General features: G+C 38.7%; 1 protein-coding gene across 6 annotated transcripts; it reads left to right on the top strand.

Annotated features, from left to right (window-relative positions):
* Positions 1-316: 316 nt before the first annotated feature.
* Positions 317-24,691, top strand: LOC100813208 (BAG-associated GRAM protein 1). Of its 6 annotated transcripts, none has more exons than XM_003518824.5 (18): positions 317-732; positions 1,471-1,521; positions 1,674-1,771; positions 3,253-3,328; positions 4,453-4,581; positions 4,700-4,746; positions 4,876-4,999; positions 5,158-5,274; positions 6,148-6,177; positions 6,273-6,372; positions 6,816-6,922; positions 13,979-14,122; positions 14,205-14,309; positions 22,279-22,425; positions 22,666-22,719; positions 23,489-23,552; positions 24,141-24,202; positions 24,314-24,691. In XM_003518824.5, exons 1-18 carry the CDS (start codon positions 553-555, stop codon positions 24,431-24,433), a joined length of 1,755 nt encoding a protein of 584 aa, XP_003518872.1. In that variant the 5' UTR covers positions 317-552; the 3' UTR covers positions 24,434-24,691. The 6 variants fall into 6 exon arrangements, with proteins under 6 accessions (XP_003518872.1, XP_014622515.1, XP_040862703.1 ...); XM_014767029.3 differs by having other exon boundaries at positions 4,450-4,581; XM_014767034.2 differs by having other exon boundaries at positions 594-732; positions 1,451-1,521; positions 4,450-4,581.
* The last annotated feature ends 467 nt before the right edge of the window (positions 24,692-25,158 follow it).

The following is a 25,158-nucleotide window of genomic DNA, read 5'->3' as shown; positions in this document are numbered from 1 at the left end:
ATTCCTATGCTTTTATGATCAAAACAAAAATTACTACTACCATATGTAAAAAGAATAAGAATAAATTGTAATTTTGGTGTTCTGGTTTCTTTAATCGTATCGTTTGGACCCTAATAATTAATGGCTTTTAATTTATTCATAATTATTATTTAATAATCTAACATATCATAATAGATTTAGAAAAACCAAAATTACAATTAAATCTAATAATAATGATTATGCGTATAAAGTTTAAAGTATACCAACAAATTATCGGTTTGGACCCTTAAGTATCGGATTAAAAAAAAACTATAAAGTCTAAACCCGGATTTATTTATGTTATCTTGGCCGTTTCAGGCAAGAAAAAAAAGAAGGCAAGTAGAGAAGGCGAGTGCGGTTGTTTTGTTTGACACTTCTTTGCGCTCTCTTTCTTTCTCTTCCAACGGTCCAACTTTGACTCTTCCTTCTTCTTCTTCCCATGGCTTCAACACCGCATTCCCTAAACCCTAGAGCAATTCCTTCACCGCTCAATTTCTGATTCTTTGTTACTCTCTCCGTTTCCGTTGCCACACCATGAACGTCACCCTTGTTGATTCCGCGCTCTTCGCGTTTCTCTTCCCCTCGCTGTGGGAGATCGAAGTCGCCGTCGCCGCCTCCGTCTTCGTCATCCTCGCCTACCGCTTCTTCACCGCACGGACCGGATACGCCGATCCGTCGCTCGCCGACAGTTCCGCCGCCGACGATAAGGACAAGGTTATTTTCGTCATTTCCTATGCTCTTCGATTGCCACCGCGCTTTCATTTCAGTCTTCGTTACTGTTTCTGTCGTGTTGTTTCTGAATCAGGGAAGATTTTCGGAGATTCTTTTTTTTTTTCGACGGTTGCTTGTGTTTTATTCTATTGAATGATCTTGCAGTTTATGTTCGATTTCTTTTTTTCTTTTTTCTTTTTCTGGTTTTATAGGAATTGATTAATTCTCCTTAAGAGGAGTAGTTTGGATTCAATTTTGTCGAGTTCGTTAGGATTGTGAATTGTGATCAACAGTTCGTTTGCGTTTGTGGTTGGTCGAGAATAGAAACACTGTTTGGTTTTACAACTTAGTGGCTCGAAATTTTCGTGTTAGACCTTGATGTTTCATGGAGTAATTTTTAACTTTGTTGGCGTTCAATTTTGTCTGTGCTACGAGTTCGTTAGTATTGTGAATTGTGATCACTGATCACTAGTTTGTTGGCTTGTCAAGAACGGAAATGCTGTTCGGGTTTATAACTTAGTGATCGAAATTCTCGTGTTAGTTGCTTCATGGAGTAGTTTTTAACTTGTTGACATTCAGTTTTGTCTCTGCTGCGAGCTCGTGAGGGTTCGTTTGTGGCTTGTCGAGAACGAAAATAATACTGTTCGGGTTTATAACTTAGTGGCTCTAAATTTTTGTGTTAGGTGCTTCGTGGAGTAAAATTTAACTTGTTGACATGCAGTTCTGCACTTATTTTTGTAGATGGGGCAGTCTAAAGTGGATTCTCAAGCCAGTTCGGCGTACCTGATCAAGGTATTTAGGTTTTCTAGCAAAGTTTAGTCTGGACCTCCTTCCCCAGAGCAGGCAATGTGTCTTGCACTAAGGTTCGCATGTGGAATATATATATACATATATACTGGAAGTTATTGATGATATCTGGATTTGTTTTTAAATTCTCTTTGAAGTTAGAACTGTTGGCTGCCAAGAATCTTGTCGGTGCAAACTTAAATGGAACATCGGATCCTTATGCTATAATCACTTGTGGCAATGAAAAGCGATTCAGGTTTGTTGATCTAGTTTTTTTCCCTCCTTTATTTGAATCTATCTCTCCAATAAATGGTGGAGGCAGAGGAAAATTTTGTTAGTACCTTGGGGGTGGGGTGTGTTCATAAACTAAACCAACCCAATGTGGACCAAAAAAACTGATCCAAAAAACTGAAAACTGAAAACCGAACGGATAAAAAAAATTGAAAAACCTTAAATTTTTTATTGGATCGGATCGGATTTGATTTTAAAACCAATCCAAACCAAACTTATACATATGCATATATTTTTATTCATAAATTTATAATATCATTCATTTTTATTTCTTATAAAATTATCATATAACTTATATCTATTTATGAAAAATATATTCAATTAAAGAGATTTTTACTAATTATTTGAGTTAAGATGCCCAACTATTCTATTATTAGTTATATAATGAAATATAAATAAAATATTTGATATTTTAAATTATTTTTATTATATTTATTATATATCTTACCTTTTTTTTTAAAAAAAGTTATAAGTAAGATTAAAACCGAAAACCGATCCAATCCAAACCGTTTTAAATTGGATCAGATTAAATGTTTAACCTAAACCAATTGGATGTTAAATTAACAAAACCGAAATAATTGGATCAAATGATTTTTCTCTTCAAAACCCATCCAATCCACGAACACCCCTAGGGTGGGGTGGATTCTTTCAAATGGGAGCCAGAGACCCCTTCTCCAAAACTATGTGCCTCCCCTGTCTCAAGGAATTCTTTCCAGTAATATTTTTGGCCTTGAACAAAACTATTTATGTGGAGTTGTGGGCCTCTGTACTGTTAATTACTCTGCAATTCAGGTTGCAGATGGAAGGTTTTTGCTTTGCATATATTTCCATCTTTGTTTGACACATTACTAGATTTTACTGTATTAGGATTTTTCTTATATCTAGCAAACTGCTACAGGCAAGATACTATCCAGTTTTGCTTTTAACTATTTTTCCGACTTGCCTGTGTCATTGCCTTTTTGGTTTAGAGCTCTTTACTGTAATCAACCTTAGTTCTCTTACTTTCTTTTGTAAAGAAATTTAGTTTGTTGATAGTCTTATTTGTACTTTGCATTTGTAAGTGTAGGATTAATATATAGGAGGAATAATATATTTTGATGCCTTGGAATAAGTGCACAGCACCCATATATTTATGCATGTGACTGCATACATTAATATATATATATATATATATATATATATATATATATATATATATATATATATATAAATGTTGCACAAAGATTTTGTACTTTAAATGGAATACATGTACTATCAGAATTGACCATAGAGTGACAAGAAAATAAAGAATGTGCGCTGTCAAAGTCTGTTAGACACTTAGACGTGTGACATACTGATATGAAAATATGTTTTCCATACTGAGGTTATCTTCTTCTTAAAATCAATGTTTTTGCTCAACATTGTTCATTGAGCCCTCTTAGTTGATATTCTTGTGTGCTGATGCAGCTCCATGGTCCCTGGTTCAAGAAATCCAATGTGGGGCGAGGAGTTCAATTTTTCTGTTGATGAACTTCCTGTTCAGGTAGCTAGATTATCATCTAACATCTATGTTTTGATTTGGAGTAATTATACCAAGTGTTTGCAGCTGCTGAAAGTGGTTTCAGTGGTTTGTGAGGTTCAATTCTTACTATTCTTGGCAGACTAATGTTTATGTTTAAGCTATTCTTATCATTAAGCACCAAGTTTTTTTTTAATAACCTTAAACTTATCTTCCAAGAACATGGTATGTATTTTTTTTTTTTATTTTTTGCTTTTTACCTGGATTTATGTTCTTTCATAGAACAAATAGTTTATCCCACCTCTTAGCTTTACATACAATAATATATTTTTTTGGCAGTAAATAGTTTTCCATGTATGAATGGATTTTATTTCATTGGCAATGCAATTTATTTACTAGAATGAAATAACACTATTTCATTGTCAATTTGTCATTGTAGTTAATAGAAAAAGATGTGATAGCAATAATGCAATAGTGAGAAAGTTGGGGTAGCACTTATTCTCTGGAAAAGATGATACAGTCTCATCTTTGGTGGTTTGGGCTTATGTGGGGAATACCTGTAGAATCCCTAATTAATAAGGAGAGTGTAGATTACATGGAGGAGGATAGTTCAATAAATTGAGACTCAGAGTTAGGGGCAGATCAAGGATAACTTTAGGCCAAACCATTTGAAGTATATAGATTTAAATGGTATGTTATTAGACATGATTTATGATGGCACATAATGGTGTCGTTTGATCTATGTATTCCATGTCACCTAGTGGGACAAGGATTTTGTTGTTATTTGTAATTAATTTATAATTAAATTGGATTCAGAATGTTAAGTGTGTCCACTTAATACCATCTTGATTCTAGTTTTGTATTTGAATGATAAATTTAATGCAGTAATACATTTTCTTTTTAAACTCTCAGACAAAGAAAACAGATGAGAAGAATAATGAAAATAAATATATCTATGCTAATGTAATTTTTTGAACCTAATTATAGTAACCAAACATAATATTTTCAGCATATTCTTGGATTGATATCTTTAAAGAAGTATCCGCATATATTTTGTGCCTTATGTCAGTAGAAGCTTCTCAATTGACAGATTAAACCTGTTATGTAGGTTTTCATGAAACTGACTTCTTTCCCTGCTGATGTAGCAGATCAATGTCACAATTTATGATTGGGATATAATTTGGAAAAGTGCTGTTCTTGGTTCAGTGACTGTTCCAGTTGAAAGTGAAGGTCAAACTGGTGCAGTGTGGCATACTTTGGATAGCCCATCAGGGCAGGTAATCCCTGCTGTCAGAAGAAATTTTGTTTGGTTTCAAAGTTTTTGTTTGTCTTTTTTAGTTCTAATACTTTTTTATGTCTCAAAAATATCATTTTTAATATGTAATTGAATGTCAGGTTTGTCTTCTTATAAAAACAATAAAACTATCTGGAAATGCTTCCAGGTAAGCCTTTTGGGTTTATATTTGTTTTTAAAAATGTGTATTATGTTGGTCCTAGATAATACTTGGGTGCTGTTATTATTATCATATGTTGGTGTATTTCTTATAGTCATCAATTGACTGGTCTGATAGGATAAATGGTTATGGGGGAGCCAACCCTCGAAGAAGGATGCCTCCCTTGGAAAGACAGTGGCCCACTGTAGTCCATCAAAAGCCAGGCCCTCTTCAAACTATATTTGATCTTCATCCAGACGAGGTTACTGACTGAAATTAAACTTGTTTGTTTCTGGTTAACGATTACTAATATGTAGTTTTTTTAAGGTCTAATATGCACAGAAATAAAAGATGAATTTGTACACCTGGCCTTTTGTATGATTGTGTTTGCGAATCTGACAAGTGAAGCATATTTTTTAGGTTGTTGATCATAGTTATTCTTGTGCACTTGAGAGGTCATTCTTGTACCATGGTCGTATGTATGTCTCAGCATGGCACATTTGTTTCCATTCCAATGTGTTCTCAAAGCAAATGAAGGTCAGACTATAATTCTGTTTTATCTAGGTTGAGTAGCAAACACTATAGCATACAGTGCAGATGTGGGACTTGTGTTTTTCCCAATAAAACCCCTCTCGCCTAGCACTTTTGGGCTTGATGCGTAAATAATATAGTGGGTGACCCTTTTGATGGATTTAGGATAGACTGTGATACCATCTTAAAATGTAGGTTTGGGCCTAACTCAATCCCAAAAGTTAGTTCATGGGTGAGGGTTGTCCACCACTTATATACTCTATCTCGGCACTATCTCTAGCCAATGTGGGATTTTTCCTAATAGAGACTATGAGGTCATTGATCCATCACTGGCTGTTTTAATTTAGGATTTTCTGATAATGTTTGACTGATTGATAAAAATTGGAGTTGGAGTAATTTAGATTTGAGATATGATACACACATACAACAATTTATACATCATTTTTTGTGTCTATCTTTCTCCATCATTATGACATGTAATAAATGATGTGTAGGAGAGAGTTAAACACAAAAAAATGTTGTTGTACAAACTGTTGTATGAATTGGTGTACAGATAACTCTCTTTAGATTTCATGTAAAGTTTCTCATTTAGGGAAACAGTTGTATTTTTAGTCATAGGCTCAGAGTTTTGCCTGGACCTTCATTTACTGAAACTGTATTACTTTTTTTTTATTCAAAGGAGGGGCCAGGCCCCCTGAAACTGTATTACTAATAGTAATATATATGACTTTAGAAGAAAAACTAAGCAAAAAAAATAAGCCCTTTATGATTGACACTGTCAATCTGTTATTTGTTGTGATTCCTGGGTTTTTTGTATTTATAGTGTCCTTTTCTTTTTCTAAATTAATTATACTATCATTTTTTTGGGATATTTGCCAGGTGGTTATTCCATTTGAAGATATAGATGAGGTACTATCTCCTTTGCTTTTCTCTTCCCATCTGCACCAAATATTTCAGTCAAATTAAAACTTCCATTCGGTGTAACAATTCTACTTTTTCTTAAGATACGAAGGAGTCAACATGCATTTATTAATCCTGCTATAACAATTATTCTTCGCATGGGTGCTGGTGGACATGGTGTCCCTCCTTTGGGAAGTCCTGATGGTTAGTAATTTGTTGTTTGAAACATTTATTTAGTTTCTTGGAGTAACTTTTTCTATTGTACTTTATGATTCAATTCAATGCTTCTGACTTGTCCAGATTTTTTCATAAAAAAATCAATCAAATTAAACTTAAGGCATTCAATCAGCTTGCTTCCTCTCTTTGTGTGTGGTACTGTGGTTCTACATGTTTTCTATTTGTATCACAACAATCACATTTGGTGCATGGGGGTTTTCCTTTGTTGTTGACTGACTTTCATGTTTTTCTAAATATTGACATCTTACTGTATTGCTGGACACTATTATTAATGTTATTCTGAATATTTCTTTTACAAACTAACCCTGAACGTTTTTATTTAGTGAATAAAAGTAAGCACTATATATTATCACACAGATGATGGCCTTTGTCAGATTGTTTGATTAGATCTGTATTTTTCTTTATTTCAGGTAGGGTCAGATATATGTTTGCATCATTTTGGAACAGGAATCATGCATTCAGAAATCTACAGCGTGCAGCAAAGAATTTCCATGAAATGTTGGAAGCTGAGAAGAAGGTTACAGCTCTTGCTTAATCAATTTGGTTTTCACTGTCTATAATACAAGCTCAATTGTACAAGTTTATATCTATTTTTTGAATAAGTTGCATCTTATTATGAAATCTATAAAAGATCAAACATAGGAATATGACTCCTCTAAAGTACTGAGTTTGTATATATTTTATGACAATCTATACTGTTACTTTTTCCATCAACCGTTATATTTTGTACTTTAGCCTTTAAAACATCCTATCAGATTAGGGGAGCCAAATGTTGCCAGTAATAAAATCTTATGCCATGTTGTGATTTGGGAACACATTATGAAACTGATGTGTGCCAATAGAGGGAAAACAAGGGACATTAGATGAATTGTGTGTTCCTGATCTACACAGCGAAGGTTCTTACTCCCTTTGGACCAAAACTATAGATGTTTAAGGTTAATGCATAGTTGCACACAATCATATGAAAGTAACAGTGTTTCTAGAGAGAGAATGAGTGAAAGAGCGAGAAACAGAGAGAATGTGAGAGTGAAGGGTAGAGGGAGAGGGAGAGAGAGGGAGAACGTGAGAGAGGGGGTCAATGTCTTTGAGCGAAACACTATGAGAGAACGAAAGAATGAGGAAGTGCAACCGAGAGATAGTGAGTATGAGTGGAAGACGGTGAGGTCTAGGAAGAGTAGATATCTGCGCACACAGGCAAACGGTGGGAAGGGGCGTAGACTGCAAAGCTCTCGGAGGAACTGGAGGGAAGGTGTAGACATCACCTCGTTTTACTTCACCAGATTCCCAGAGGAGGTAACCGAGGCGGAGTTATGGACCCACTTCCGTCAGTGGGGGGAGGTGAAAGAGATTTTCATGGGGGAGGTGAAAGAGATTTTCATCCCCAACCGGAGGAACAAAGAGGGGAGGAGATACGGATTTGTTCGCCTCAAAGGAATAGCAGATACGAGAAGTGTCGAAAGGGACCTTGATAACAGCTTCATACGGGGTCTCAAATTACACGTGAACATCCCCAAATATGGACGTGGTGAGGCAATGAAGGACCAAACTCAACACAAGCTCGTGTATAAGGGGGTGGGCATGGTCGAAAATGTATGTAAGGAGGAAGCTTCGCGTAGAGCAGCAGTGAGCAAAACAACCAAGAGATCATACGCAGAGGTAGCGGCGTCGCTGATAAAGAGGTCAAACCACTCGAGCAAGGACGACAACCACTTCGCCGGAGATGGCAGTTCATGGTCTACGCTTTCGATGGACATCTCGGAGGATGACAAAGTACGATATAAAAATGTCTGGGTTAGCAGATTGAAGAAGTTGGAGATTTTCGAAAGATTGGAAGAGGAAGTAGCATGGCATGTAGGCCCAGGAATTTCGGCCAAATATTTGGGTGATGACATGGCCCTTCTTCTTGGCCTATCAGACAAGAGAGCAGTTGAGATCTTACGTGAAGAGACAGAACAGGCCTCATCACTGTTCTATTCACTGACGAAATGGAATCCTAAGCTGCGGACAGAAAACAGACTGGTATGGATTCGCTGTTGGGGTATCCCGGTTGTTGCGTGGAAGATGGAGAATATTCGTAGGATAGTGGCGGCAGTGGGTGATCTCGTGGACGTTGATGACGATGTTGAGCTCATGCAAAGACTTGATAGGGCTAGGGTCCTGGTTAGGACATCGTGGCCGCCGTTAATTCAACATGTCACGGTCGTCCATATTGACGGCGCGAGTTATCGTGTCTCCATCGTTGAAGAAAATGGTGGTGTGGAGCCAAACGGAAACCGCCATGGGAGGAGCACATGGGATTCATCTGAAGAGATTATTTCTGACGAAGATGAAGACGACATGGCCACCTTACGTTCGTGGTCGACCGGCATGCTTCCGTTAGGAGGCGTCGGAGAACTTGCCGATGAGTGCCATGACACACAGTCATCACTATTACCCACTGGGCACTTGCGTGTGAATGAACCAGTGGGTAATGACCCACCCGACAAGATGATGGGTCCAACGTCTATCTCAGATACCGTAACCAGCCCAAAGAGAAAACAATTTGAAATGGTCAAAGAACAGCAAACACCCTATCCTGTAACTTTTGATGAAAAGGCAGTGGATTCAGAAAAGATATGTGATAGGCTTGCCGAGATAAACAAGGCAGGGTCCAGCTCTTTTGCTCGAGTTTCTGCAAACTGCCCCTCTGAGGCTGAGGCTGACCCTAAGCTTGGTCAAAATGTGGAGACTAGTTTTGATCATAACGGCCCACACACTCCTCTCTATGAGTATTCAGAAGTTCACAACCACATTGGGCCTTTCACTCTTAACACCCCCGAGGCCCAATTGAAGGAATACAATATCTCCCACCAGCAACAACAGGAGATACCCAATGTTCTGCAGGTGTATTCAAGGAGAAAGTGGTGCAAAAAGAAAGAAGCCCAAAAGGAGCTATTGACAGAGTCAAATTCTGTTCTATTAGAGAAAGAGAAAGAAGCCATTACCGAGAGACAATGTGAGCTACTAAACCAAATGGGCTTGACCCGTGGGGGAGATATCCAGCAGCTTATGGGACTTATGGCAAACATGGAGCAGAGAGATTGGCAGCAGAGAAGGGAGAAGACAACTGTATTAATGATAATACTCTCATATAATTGCAGAGGCTTGGGCAGGGGGGTTAAGTGGGCTGCTATTCGAAAGCTCAACTTAAAGTATAAGGTGGACCTTGTATGCTTACAGGAAACAAAGAAGGAAAATATCACCAAGCTCATTTGTCAGAACATATGGGGAGACTCTAATGTATCTTGGGACAGTGTTCCATCAATTCACACTGCTGGAGGACTACTTTGCATGTGGAACAATCTAGCCTTTGAGGTAGATGGGAGGGTGAAAGGCAGGAATTTTTTAATGCTTGTAGGGAGATGGATTAAGGAAAATCTGAAACTGCTCATTTTAAATGTATATGCTCCATGTGATACTGCTGGGAAGAGAGAATTGTGGGAAGAATTGAAGCAGTTAAAAGCTTCTAATCCTGAGGGTGTATGGTGTTTCCTTGAGGATTTCAATAGTATTAGAAGCATGGAAGAAAGATCAGGTTCGTCTCAAAGGACTGTGGGTGTATATGATAGTGCTGGATTCAATGACCGGATATCAGACATGGAGCTTCAGGAAATCAAATGCTTTGACAGCAGATTTACTTGGTGTAGGCCAAATGGATCTGTGAGGAGTAGGCTCGACAGATGCTTGGTATCTGAACAGTGGCTAGTTAAATGGCCTGATTCTTCTCAACAAGTGCTACATAGGGATTATTCTGATCATTGCCCAATCCTTTTGAAAACAGATATGGTGGATTGGGGTCCTAAGCCATTTAGGGTGATGGATTGCTGGCTTAAAAACAAACAATACCAAGCATTGGTTAAAGAAGTGTGGTGTGGGGATCAGCAACTTGGATGGGGGAGTATTGCGTTGAAAAACAAATTGAAGAATTTAAAATCCAACCTAAAAAAGTGGAGTAATGAGAATGGGGACATCAACAAGAATAAAATTCAACAACTGAAGCAGCAGCTGCATCAAATTGATTTACTAGCCCAGGACAAAACTCTGGGGGAGGATGAAGTTAAGACTATGAAGTCCATTCAACAGGAATTGTGGGAGGCCTCATTTGCACATGAATCACTCTTGAGGCAAAAATCAAGGATCAAATGGCTCAGGGAAGGTGACAGTAACACAGGCTTCTTTCATAAATCCATAAATTTCAGAAGACATTATAATGCAATTCAAGGAATATTCATTGAAAGTATATGGGTTCAGCAACCAAAATTGGTTAAGGAAAAAGCTGCAAAATTCTTTGCTGCCAGATTCACAGAGGAAAAGCTTGACAGACCTACCTTGGATGGGGTACAATTTAATATCATTACCCACACACAAAGGGAGGAGCTGACTGCCCCATTTACAGATCTTGAACTCAAGGATGCTGTGTGGAGTTGTGGTGGAGACAAATGTCCTGGGCCGGATGGATTCAATTTGAATTTCATAAAGGAGTTTTGGGGGCTTCTAAAACCAGATTTCAGGAGGTTTGTGGATGAGTTTCATGTCAATGGAAGCTTTCCTAAGGACAGTAATGCATCCTTTCTGGCCTTAATTCCTAAAATAAACCATCCACAATCTTTTAATGAATACAGACCCATCTCCCTCATTGGCTGTATGTATAAGATAATAGCCAAATTACTGGCCAACAGGCTAAGAAAAGTGATGCCTGACCTCATTGATGAGAGGCAATCAGCCTTCATAAAGGATAGACACATCCTTCATGGAACTTTGATACTCAATGAGGTAATAGAGGAAGCTAAAAGATGTAAGAAGCCAGCTCTGGTGTTCAAGGTGGATTTTGAAAAGGCCTATGATTCTGTTTCATGGTCATTTCTGGACAATATGCTGGACAGGATGGGGTTTTGCCTCAAATGGAGAAAATGGATCAACGCATGTAATCAATCAGCATCAATCTTAATAAATGACAGCCCCACAAAGGAATTTGCTCCCACTAGAGGTTTGAGGCAAGGGGACCCCTTAGCCCCTTTACTTTTTAATATTGTGGCAGAAGGCTTGACTGGTATGATGAGGACAGCTTTAATCAAAGGTTTATACAGAAGTTATCTAGTAGGAAAGCAGAAGGTGCCAGTAAACATTCTGCAATATGCAGATGATACTGTCTTTGTGGGAGAAGCCTTATGGGATAATGTAATTGTGCTGAAGGCCATGCTTAGGGGCTTTGAAATGGCATCTGGGTTGAAGATTAATTTTTCAAAAAGCAATGTGGGGATATTTGGAGATGATATCAACTGGGTACATGATGCAGCTCATTTTCTCAAGTGTAGGCAGATGGAGACTCCTTTTCATTATTTGGGGATTCCTATAGGGGCTAAGCCTTCTAGCTGCTTGGTGTGGGAACCACTGATTAAAAAATTTGAAGCAAAACTATCTAAGTGGAACCAGAAATTCCTATCAATGGCAGGGAAGGTTACTTTGATAAATTCAGTACTAACTACTCTACCAATATATCTCCTATCTTTTTTTAAAATTCCTCAAAAAGTAGTTCAGAAAGTGATCTCTTTACAAAGGAATTTTCTATGGGGGGGTTCTCAAGATCTCAAGAAAATTGCGTGGGTGAAGTGGGAGGGCATTTGCCTCCCCAAGGAGGTTGGGGGACTTGGGATTAAGGATATTACTAGATTTAATGCAGCTTTGTTGGGAAGATGGATATGGGCCTTATCCTCTAATCAAAACCAGCTATGGGCTCGAATTCTAACATCCAAATATGGTGGCTGGGGGCAGATCTTAATAATGGCAGAGATAGACCTTGGCACTCTCAATGGTGGAGGGATCTTCGAAAATTAGTTAAGCAGCCTGAATTCAGCCCTATTCATCAACACATGATATGGAAGGTAGGGGATGGGAGCATAGTCAAATTCCGGAAGGATAAATGGTTGGGGGCTGATTCTAACCTTGAACAGCAATATAACCAGCTGTTCCTCATCAGTGGGCAATAGAACAGTACTATTTTGAATATGGGTAACATATCTCATGGACAATGGGGATTTAAAATGGAGAAGGAATTTATTTGATCATGAACAGGGTGAAGCTGTGGATTTTATGGAAGTAATTAGTAATGCACAGATCCAGCCTCAAATGCAGGACACCTTGAGGTGGACAGCTGATCCTTCGGGTTTATACTCAACTAGGTCAGCCTACAGATTGTTAATCACTGCCAACAGAAATCTCCCTCAGGCCAACATCTACAAGACAATTTGGAGGCTTAACATCCCCCCAAGAGCTGCGGTTTTTTCTTGGAGACTTATCAAAAATAGATTACCCACTAGACACAATCTCCTAAAAAGAAATGTACCCATTCAGGAACACACTTGCCCTTTATGTGGATATTATCAAGAGGAGGCTGGTCACTTGTTTTTCAACTGTAAATTGACCAGTGGTTTATGGTGGGAATCCATGAGGTGGAATCGGATGGTTGGACCTCTTGCAGCCTCTCCAGCATCTCATTATGCTCAATTCTGTGATGGCTTTGGAGCTGGGAAAAATCAAAGTCGATGGCGTCGATGGTGGATAGCATTAACAAGTTCAATATGACAGCATAGGAATTTTCTGATATTCCAAGGCAAGAGATTTGAACCACCAAAAGTGTTGGAAGATGCTTTATTCCTCTTGTGGTCATGGTTAAAGTCCAGAGACAAAAATTTCTGTACTTCCTTCAACTATTGGTCGTCCAACCTTGTGGAATATTTTGGCTAATATGGGTTACACATATCTAGTATATGTGGTGGGGCTAATGTTGATATTTAATTTTGTATTGGAGGGTGGTTATTAGGTGCACTGCACTTATGTATAAATCACCAGCAGTACTTCTGGTGCTGCTGTGTTTATTATGAATAATATATAATATATCTTTTGCCTTCCAAAAAAAAAAATGCATAGTTGCTCATAGCTTAAGAAGTATTTAATGCTACTCACAAACTACAAATTTAGTCTAAAATGCCTTCATTTAATATCTATGATTGGGAGTGGTTGTGGAATAGATCATCAATAGTATATTTGGAAGAAAATAACTAATGAGACTTGGAATTTGTAAAACATCGATAGTTTTAGAAAAAATGAAGCTAAAACATCAATAGTTTTGGTCCGGAGAGAATATTTATAAAAAACTTCGTACCCCATTGTCTAGAGGCTCTTCGCTATGCAGTGCATAATATCCTGATTTACATAATTACATGCAGTGCATAATATCTATTAATTACCTAATTATAAATTTCACTTAATCTCCAACACTTTCAAGTATGCATGCTTGATATGCATATAACTAACTCAAGGAGCTCCCAATGACTTTGTGAGGAAATCTGTCAATAGATCATTTGAATTGATAAATCCAATGGTGTGTCTGAATAAGATCTTTCCCATGATGAAATGTGTTTGGACCTGATTTTTTTCTTTCCTTTTCAATTTCATAGTAATTTTTACCCTGAAATTTTTGTATAAATAGAGAACAATTTCAAGAAATTCAGTGTTTTTGTTAATCATTATACAGGAAAATGCAGAGTCAGAGCTGCGTGCACATAGTAGTTCTGTCAGAGGAAATAAGATACTAGATAAGGCTCCTGAAGAAAGCATGCCAAAAACTGGAAAACTTCAACCTTTTGTCAAAGAAGAGGCTTTAGTTGGCATATACAATGTATGCATTGTTTTCTCCTTTTATCTTCACAAGTTTAACTATCAGCTTAATTATTTATATATAACTAGTGATCCTTCTACAGGAAGTTTTTCCCTGCACAGCTGAGCAGTTTTTTAACTTGTTATTGAATGATGGTTCAAATTTTACTAGCAAATATCGTTCAGTACGAAAGGACACTAATCTTTTGGTAAGTTTTCTTCAATTGCTATTGTCATTATTTTTAAAAGTTAATTTCTCAACTGGGTTATAATGGAAATCAAATGTGAAATAATAAAATGCTTATTCTTGTATCTCAGAAATGGCTATTAATTATTGTGCAAGCTAGCTTGGCTTTTTTCTGATATTGAGGAACTGCTTTGCCTGCCAATGTTGAAAGCAAAGCTTGATGCACGACACAAGTTTGTTCAAATTAAGATGTTTATCCTCATTTTATAATTTAAAATGGTTTAATCTTTGATTCTTTGTGATTCACATAATGATAACTTTATTGTGTTAGATGTTTTCTAGTTTGTGGTTGTGGTTTCCTAGATTCAGGTTCACAATGAACCTTCCAGATTATAGAAAATTCAACAGGAAATTCAAAATTATGAATAACTACATGACAATATTCAGCCCATGGATATGTTGCCTACATATGGTTCACAACAAAACTGAGTCCATATTAACACAACACTGTCAGAATGATGGATAGTCTGGCAGATGGTAGTACGATAACATAGAGTAGAGTTGGTCATGAGCTCTCCAACTACAATAGCTAGCTTTTGTTGTGTGGTTCTCCTAATCTTTTTATCATATGACATCTTTAATTTTTACCTAAGTCATTTTCCTCTTGTTTCTTGCTAAAATTGAAATGTGTATTGTTTTTTTTTTTTTTTTTGCACAGCAAAAATCTGATAGTATTAAAATAAATTCAGTACTAGGAGTACTGAGGAGAATTAGAATATACACAGGCAGTACTCTGCCAGCCCCACCTACAAAGATATAACCACAAAAAGTGGAGACCCATGCAACTAAAGAAAAGGCCCTAAGACATTTCCTCCTTTAAGCTAGAAGACCATTGATTAAAATGAGTATGGAAATCTTTCTCCATGCTGTTGATCCAAGACCAGGTGTGAAATACAGCTTCATCCATAACTTTTTCTGAGTTGAAATCCTGGTTGTGAAACACCAAGGCATTTCTATGCTTCCAAATAGACATGGATAGAGCTATCCAGAAAACTTCCCATCGCTTGTCGACATTGCTTTTCCCACTCCAAAGAGAGAATTGCAGAAAATGGCTTTTAGGTTCAATAGAGAAAGGACCCTCTCTATTAACCCATCTCAAGCTCTCCCACCAAAGGTGTCTAGTTTTCCTACAAGAAAACAAGATATGGCCAGCTGTTTCCTCTTCCTGATCGCAAAGAGGGCAGTTATAAGAGGGCAGCTCCACATGTCTCCTCCTTAGATTATCCCTAGTAGGAAGTCTGTTCTTGAAAATTCTCCAAGAGAAAGCACTTGCTCTTGGGGGGATTTTCAGTCTCCAAATGATCTTGGAAGTGCTGTCTTCCTCAAAAGAATTACCCTCATCTTTGAGGAGATTGTAGGCTGACTTTGTGGAATAGTGACCAGCAGGATCCCCCCCCATGAGAGATAGTCCTGACTTGAAGGATGAATCTGAACAGCCTCAATGTCAGCCATGAATGCTGCCACCATGTCAATTTCATGGTCAAAGAAGTGCCTCCTCCATTGTATCTTCCACTCCCATCTTCCATCACTTAAGAGGCCCATTGAGTTAATAGGATGATTCTGTTGAGTACTCACTTGATATAAGGTTGGGTACTTATCTTGGAGACTTAAATCATCCTCCCTCCACTTGTCTTTCCAGAATTTAATTCTGGTCCCATCACCCACCTTCCACTTCAAGTTATTGAAAATGCAATTACTATGTTGATGATGTTGGAAAACATGTCTTAAATCCTTCCACCAAGGAGAAAAATCAGCTCTATTTCTGCCATAGCATAAAGTATTCCATCCTCCATATTTAGACATTAATATTCTGGCCCAAGGCTGATGTTGATTATTTGCCAAATCCCATTTACCAAGCAAGGCCTCATTGAACTTGGACAAGTCTTTAATCCCAAGCCCCCCTTTGTTCTTGGGAAGGCAGATAGTATCCCAATTTACCCAAGCAATCTTGGCTGCCTCAGAACCTCCTCCCCAAAGGAAGTTTCTCTGAATTGAAACTAGCTTATTGACCACTTTTTTAGGAACTTTAAAGAAGGACAGCAGATAAATGGGCAGAGCTGTTAGTACAGAGTTGATGAGAGTTATCCTTCCTCCCATGGAAATACATTTCTGCTTCCATTTACTTAGCTTGAACTCAAACTTGCTAATGATAGGCTGCCACACGTTCCAGTTTTTAGATGCTGTCCCCACTGGAATTCCAAGGTAGGAGAAGGGGATATCCAGCTGACCACAGTTGAGAAAAAGGGCTGCCTCCCTGCACCACGATTCTGATTTCCCCAAGCACCCGTATTGGCTTTTAGCATAATTAATTTTGAGGCCAGACACCATCTCGAAGATTCTAAGAACAGATTTCAGGACTCTAATATTATCTGTAGTTGCAGATCCAAAAAACAGCGTATCGTCTGCATATTGCAGAATATTAACCTCCTCCTTGTGACTCCCCACTTGATAACTTTGGAATAAGTTCTTAGAAATAGCTGTCCTCATCAACCCGATGAGACCTTCAGCTACAATGTTAAAAAGGAAGGGGGCAAGGGGATCACCCTGCCTTAGCCCCCTCTGCGGAACAAACTCCGAAGTGGGACTGCCATTAATAAGAATGGATATGGTTGCACTAGACAAACATCCATATATCCATTGTCTCCATTTTTCACAAAAGCCCATCCGCTTCATCATGTAATCTAAGAACCCCCAAGAGACCGAATCAAAGGCTTTTTCAAAATCCACTTTGAAGATCATACAAGGATTCTTTTTAGATTTGGCTTCAGCTATAACCTCATTAGCAATCATGACCCCATGGAGGATATGCCTTCCTTTCAAGAAAGCAGTTTGCCTTTCATCTATTATATGAGGAAGAACACGAGCCAGCCTGGTAGCCAAGATTTTGGACACTATTTTATAGGCACACCCTATAAGAGAGATGGGTCTATAATCATTAAGAGTCTGCAGGTTAGTGGTCTTGGGAATGAGGGCTATGAATGAGGCATTGCTTCCTTTGGGAAATCTGCCATTGAAGTGGAACTCATCCAGGAACCTAGTAAAATCAGGTTTTAGGGTCTCCCAAAACTGCTTTATAAAATTGAATGTACAGCCATCAGGACCAGGGCTTTTATCTCCTCCACAAGCCCACACTGTTGATTTAATTTCCCCTTCAGAGAATCTAGCAATAAGGCAATCCTTGTCTCCTTGATGAATGGTAGAAAAGTGCACTCCATCCAGAGTAGGCCTATTTAGATTCTGCTCTGAGAATCTGTTCTTGAAGTGGTTTAAAGCTGCAGACTTAACTCTGTTAGGCTCTTGAACCCATTCACCTGCGATAATCAGACCTTGAATAGCATTAAACCTTCTTCTGTGGTTAATCATTCTGTGGAAGTAAGCTGAGTTTCTATCCCCTTCTTTTATCCACTTCACTCTAGATTTTTGCCTCAGCATGGATTCATAAGCATGTGCTGCATTCCAAAGCTGTTCCTGCAGAGATTTCTTAAGATCTCTCTCAGCTTGAGATAAAATTGAAGCATTGCCACCAGCCTCCAAAGCATTCAGCTCCTTTTTTAAATTCTGAATTTTGGAAGCATTAATAACACCATTTTGAGAGCTCCAATGCCTTATACAACTTTTAATGAACTTCAGTTTCATCTTTAAGGCAAAACCGCCCCACCCACTAGGGTGATAGTTGCCCCATCTGTGGCGCACCATGTTCTGAAATTCTTTATCCTGCAGCCACCAGTCCATAATCTTAAAAGGTCTAGGCCCCCAGTCAATGGTTCTAGACCTCAAAAGAATGGGGCAATGATCAGAATAATCCCTATCAAGCACAAATTGTGTGGAATCTGGCCATTGGGACAACCACTCATCAGATAGAAGAAACCTGTCCAATCTACTCATTGCAGTTCCATTAGGTCTATACCATGTGAAAATCCTTCCAACAGATCTGACTTCCTCTAAAGCCATGTCCGAGATCCAAGAATTAAATTCAGAAGAGCTGTTGAAGTTCCCCAGGGACTGAGATGAGCTGATCCTCTCATGCTGGTGTCTTATAGAGTTAAAATCACCCACTACACACCAAAGGCCTTCAAGAAGGGAAGATCTAAGAATTTTAATCTCCTCCCACTGTTGTCTCTTTCCCTGCAAATCACAGGGAGCATAGACATTAGTGATGCAGACCTTTTTGTTTTCTTTTGTCCATGTTCCTTCCAGCAGAATGTAACCTCTGCCCACTATCCTTCTATCCACCACAAAAGAGTCATTATCCCAAAGACACAGAAGTCCTCCTGCTGCACTAATAGAAGGGACAAACTCCCAAGAAACATTATCATCCCCCCACAAATATTGACAGAAAGATTTGTCTATGGACTCCTTCTTAGTTTCCTGTAAGCAAAGCATGTCAACATTGTTGGCCAAGGTTAGCTTCCTAATGGCTGACCTCTTAATGCCACTGCCCAGCCCTCTAGAATTGAAGGATAAAATATTCATGGTTCAATTTGCTTCATTCCCATCAGACCTGTTAAATCATTGGAACATCTACTACTGTTGTCTTCATTCAAGGTGTTGTCCTTACTGTTATTAGACTTACAATAAGACACCCCCAACTCTCTAGCGATAGCCATATGAAACGCTTCCTCTTTGTCAGAAAAAACTTTACTAACATCATTACTGGGACCAGGGCTATGGGAAGGGTGTTGCTGCTGAGGAATCGGCCCTCCTGGGTCTGAAGTGTGAAAATCCCTCCCCTCCTGGGCCTCCTTATACTGAGAGTTAGATATGGGAGTATGGGTGGGGCCAGGCTGAGGTTGAAAAAGAGTTGTGTCCGAGGTGGCTAAGACTGCTTCAGGTTGGGTATCAGTCTCACTAAGGGTTCCAGGTTTTTCCCCAGGGTCCAAGACTCTAATGTCCCCCTCATTTCTGGTGTCACGAGATGTGGATTGTAAAAAAGATTGGGCCTTGTATTTTTCTTTACCACCCTCCTTTTTTCTAACATAGACTTTAACATTTCCAACTGCACCTTCTTTTGGGAACGGGCCCTTAGAGACAAGGCCCAACTTTTGGTCCTTTCTATCCTCCACCGAAGTCATGGTTGCATATCCTGTGCCCCTTTCATTTGAAAAAGCCAAATTCGAATCCCTATAGACCATTGGGGGGGTCTGCAGGGTAATAACTGCAGGGTCATCCTGCATAGCCCGAAAACAAGTTCCCTTTTCTGTGTCAACTTTCACTTTGTCCTCATTAGCTATATCGTCTTCTCTGTCGTGGGGTTGGATAGGACAGACATCCCTATGGTCAGCCTTACCATATGCATGCAAGTTAGGGATGAGAGGACCGTTGTGATCCTCTTTTGCCAGCCCTTCGCCTGTCGTTCCTGCAGCTTCAGACTGATAGGCGCAGGGACGACCAGGCTCGATGTCGACATCTGTCAAGACTTCGGTTTCCGCGCTCCAAAGGTTGAGAGTCCGGGCCCACTGTCGCCGCCGACTGTGGAGGAGGCCGGACCTGAGGCAGGGAGAGACATCGGAGAAACCGACAGAAGATCTTCCATCGGAGATACGATTGGTGAGCTCGTCATCGGATTCCGCCAGAGTCGTGGTGAACGGCGATGGTGGGAAGGATTCCGATACCATCAAGCTCTTCCGTCTTCCCCACCTGAAGCCCATCTCCTCTCTCATCTCCAACTGATGCATCGTTCCATCCACGATGGCTATCAACGAACGGGCTATGTTTGGCTTCTCCTTTGTGCGAACTAGGACACGCACCACATCCATCCTCGATCGCTCCTCCGTCTCTTCATCGAGCTCGATGAGCTCTCCAAAGCCCGATACCAGTTTCGCCATGTTCTCCTCATCCCATGCCGTTAGTGGAAGGCCCCAGATGTATATCCATGCTAGACGATGAGAGGGCTTCATCTCGGGCGACCATCTCTGGATAGAGATAAAAGGGGTTCGTCCATTTTGTTGTTCTCGGTCATTAAGCTGACGAGCTCCATCTTCATCCAAACCGTGTAACAGAACTAAGTCATCACCCCAATAAGTGATCTTCATCTCCATATCAAACACCCCCTGGACCTCCTCCGCTACCTTTTCAAACATGGCTTTGTTTTTCACACGCCCCACCCATATATTCTCCAACCACCCTGTGTTCTGCTTGTTTGTGTGAATGACTATGGAATCGGTCTTAACTGCTGCATCCTCCGTCCCGATCATAGGTTCATGTGTAGTCTTGGCCTCCTCCTTATGATTATCCTTCAGAACTTCCACGTACGATTTGAGCTTGGGATGTGGGATGGGGTCTTGCCTTCTAGTTTCATACTCCCTGCGTTTCATTCCTGCTCGATTAACTATTCCAGCAAGAGTCCTGACTTCCTTGATACCTCCTCTCTGGAATTTCGGCTTGTTGACGAACAACTTCATACCTTCTATGAAAATATTATTATCAAGTTGTCTCTCCAAACTATCCTCATTTTCTTCCCCTTTGAAGCGAACGAAACTGTAACGAAAGCCCTGTTTGTTCCTTGTTTTAGATATGAAAATCTCCCACACCTTCCCCCATTCCTGGAATATCTTCCATAGGTCTTTCTCACAGATGTGATTCGGAAAGTGAGCAAAATAAAAAGAAGTTACATCTGGTCGGCTCCTCCATGTTGCTAGATTGAAGCTTCCTCTACTGTGATCATATTTAGAGGCGTTCTGTCTGTGTTGACCCCCTCCTATACCATTTCCTTCCTTTGCTCGAGCCTTCCTCCTGCCACGGACTTGGGTCCATTGGCCCTCCTGAAGTTCAGTGTCATATCGTCGTTGGTCATCTCGATGATTATCTCCTGCAGGATGCCTGGAAATCCTTCTCCCACTTCCTCTCTCAACCTGACTGTATCTGTCCCCATCAAGATGTCTCTCCCTCCACTGCTGGTTCCTAAGTCTTGAACGACCTCTCTCTCTCTCAGGCTCTCTCCCGATCTCATCTCTCGCCCTGTCTCTGTGTTTGTCTCTTTCTCTCTCACCCTCTCTCTCATTTTTCCAACTAGTATAGACTGCTCAAAATCTGTTCTTGTTTCTCTCCTGATCTAATTTCTTTCCTTCTCTGTTTATGGTACTTATTCTATTTTTTAGAGAGATTGAGAGGCTCTTTAATTTCCTTCCATGGAAGATTGAAATGTGTATTGTATTGTCTTATTCATACTCAAATGAAAAAACCCTTTGATGTCAATGATTGTCTCCAAAGTTCAAGCTTAGAGTTAAACTCTTCCATAAATTCCTCAATCAAAACATATCATCCACAAAAGGCATGCATGTAGGGATAATGTTTTCTATGTTCTTGGTAAGCATATCTAAAACTAGATTAAACAAGCAAGGACTCAAGGTAAGAGCTGTGACATAAACACATCCTTACAGAATAGTCCTTAGTCTCATCTACAAGGGTTCTCATACTAGTGGTTACTCTATCATTCATTTGCAAATGGATTGTAGATCTTATTATAGGTGATGCTTTCTCACCCTTATATGACATTTCTCTCCTTTTCCTTTATAGATTCTTCTTTTATTAAAAATAAAGAAGAGTACGACTTAGTAATAGTAGTACGTAGTTTCTTTTTTCTTTTTTTAATCTTGGAAGTTGTATAGTCTTACATATACTCGTTTTATTTAGTTCTCTCTGACCGCCTCAATTGTCATTGAGAAAACACTGGCTTTCTGACAATTTTGTTTAATTGATTATGGAAAGGTGGTAATCAGAATTTGTCTGTAAGATTATTTGTGGTTACCGTTAAAATTAGATTTCTTTTCTCGGCGCAACATTTTGATTATGTCTTGATGTTTTACTCTAAACTTGGAATGGATGAATATTGAGGTTTCAGATGATTTGTTTGTTCTGCATGTATTTAACTTTTGATAGCCTTGCTTTGGGTCTTAAGGTGTTGGTTTGCTCTATGGTTATCCTGTTTGCAGATGGGTCAGTGGCATACAGCAGATGAATATGATGGACAAGTCCGAGAGATAACCTTCAGATCCCTTTGTAACAGCCCTATGTGCCCTCCAGACACAGCCATGACAGAGTGGCAACATCATGTTCTATCACCAGACAAGACAAACCTGGTTAGACTGTTGCTTGTATTTGCTTATGACGAAATATTAAATTAGTCAATGAGAATGTAATAACTGATTATGTTTCAAGTTTAAATAGCTTTTGTGGCCTGGTTAACTTCCTTCGCTTTTGCAAATTGCAACTCTTATCCTTTCCTTTTTTCCCCCCCCCCCCCCCCAAAAAAAAACAACTTCTCTGCGGAGTTCGGAGTTCAAAATAACTAATGAAATGTTGTTTATGACTTCTCTTAGGTGTTTGAGACTGTGCAACAGGCACATGATGTTCCATTTGGATCCTACTTTGAGGTTAGGCAATACTTAAAATATCTGAATACTCAGTCCTGTGATCTGATTTGAATCATTCCATTTCTATACTTTTATTGTTCATTAGTTTAATAGATGCACGTATGATATGTATAGTCAAGAAAACTCCCAATTGCCATTGAAGACCATTGCTCGTAAAGCATATATTGCTTATTATTGTAAATCCAAACTTTAATCTTTAAGTGTGGCTGAGGAAGGCACAAAAAATTGCCAAACACATCTACTTTTCAAGTTCTTCATTAATCATTTATTCAATAATCCTTATAGCGAATTAATCTATTATCTTACCCTCGTTAGGCATGTTGGTATTGCACATAAAATAAAATTGCTTAGCACCTTTAGAATGAGTGTGAAGCTGCAACCGACCAAACAACTATCAAATACTTGTGTTCTAGCTTTTGTTATGGTTTACAATGCCCTTATCAAAGCAATGCCAACTGGAAAGGGAAGGATAGACATTTTAAGTATTAATGTAAAAACTTACTATCATCAGTTTTCTTTTAAGATGTTCATTTGTGACTATCTATCAAAAGGGAGAAAGAACTGGTTCTACCCTTTAAAAATACTTGTTTTAAAAATCCTAGATGGCTACACCTCTTATAATTGGAAGGACTAAAAATCGAATAAAAAAACATACCAATAATTGTCCCTTCATTAAACTGTGATTTGTTTGTCTCCTGGCATATTTATTCTAATATTATATATTATAATTTTTCTGATAAAAGATGGTGCTCTGTTCTTGGTCCAATAGGTACACTGTAAATGGAGCTTGGAGACAATTAATGAAACCTCATGTACTCTGGACATAAAAGTGGGTAAGTTGTGGTTGAAATTCCTCTATTGTCCCATTTTACTTATTCCTCATTTAAGTCTGTCATTGATGATGCGGTTCTCTACTAATCACCCACCACAAAAAAGTGTTAACTATAAAACCCATGATATTATTTGTTTCTTGGGATATTTTCATGATTTTGCCCCTTTTTCTTTCATTAGTACAGCCTGTATGATTTGAAACTGTGTTCACAGCTAAACTTTATTCACACAGCACTCGCTGTTTGCCAGCATTTCCAGGCACACCCATGTCTTCCTCTACTCCTGTTCCTTTGCTCACCCTTTGTTTTCATCCCCTTTTTTGTGGGTGGTTATGTTTTAGTCGTCATTCTGCTGTACCCGTTCAATCTTCTGTTCTACCTTTGTATTCTGTAGCAGATTAAAGCAATTTTGGGATTGGCTGCTCTGCCACTATCTTGGCATTGATAACTAGATACAAATTTTATGATTACCATGTTAGAATCAGGGACAAGCTAAAATTCTGAGGACATGGCCTATGTGAAAATCATTAGGGAAATATTAAAGTAAAAAATCAAATCTGGCTTCATTCCCTTCCTTCTCTGCTTTTGCAGGTGCACATTTCAAGAAATGGTGTGTTATGCAATCCAAAATAAAGTCAGGGGCAGTCAATGAGGTTGGTAGATCTTTTGTTGACAGAGTTATTGCATGTATAATAATAGTTCCTTCAAATTGCTGGTATTAACAGCTTTTAATTAATAGAAAAAATTGTTGTTTAACAATGTAGTACAAGAAAGAAGTTGATGTGATGTTAGATGTTGCTCGGTCGTATATAAAATCAAATACTCCTAATGACGAGGATGATAAGGCCTCTTCACCACCCCCTGCAGCGACCGGGGAAAGCTAATATTTTTTTGGCAACCTCAGATTAGGATTTTATTTATCTGTGCTATATTGTAACTTTTTTTTTTGTTATCTTTTCATGTAACACGCATAGGGGAAATATATGTATATTTTGATTGCAATATCTCCGTTGGTAACTTTCACAGCTTTGTCATAGGGGGGATTCTGGTGTCTTTTTTTCTTCTTCTGGAAACGCATCTGTGGAAAATGAAAATTTCTTTATATTGCCTTTAATTACTAATAATAAGGTTTTGCCTTTTAAGAGAAGTTATCATATGATATAGCACTCCTGTTGATAAAGAATTGTCTTGAAGATCAGTTTCTCAAAATTGGTTGCCACTTTTCTTTCTGTCACATTTGTAAATAATGGAGTGAGCACTGTCCTTTTCCCCAAAGGCCAGAGATGCATGTATGTGAGGATGAATATTGGGGATGTGTGATTTAAGCCAGTTCTACTTGATAAAATTTACTGGCGCAACGTTAACGATTGTTATGTGACAGAAATTTTAAGTAAACTTAGAAGTTATCATCTGCATACTCGACCAAAAGAAGTATCTGCAAAGTGTCTTATCTATAAGTAAGGGTTTTATTTAATTTTTTAAGTAATTAAAATGTATACTTTAATTAGTTATTATTAACTTGTGGAAAAAAAAGCATTGAAATATATATTTTTTTAATGTTTTTTTACTATAATAAATAGTGTGTAATGGATATCTAAATGTAACTTTT

This window comes from Glycine max, chromosome 2 (genome assembly GCF_000004515.6).
Source record: "Glycine max cultivar Williams 82 chromosome 2, Glycine_max_v4.0, whole genome shotgun sequence".
Classification (NCBI taxonomy): Eukaryota; Viridiplantae; Streptophyta; class Magnoliopsida; order Fabales; family Fabaceae; genus Glycine; species Glycine max.
The sequence above is the reverse complement of the archived record's forward strand: the minus strand, read 5'-3'. Positions and strand labels throughout refer to the sequence as shown.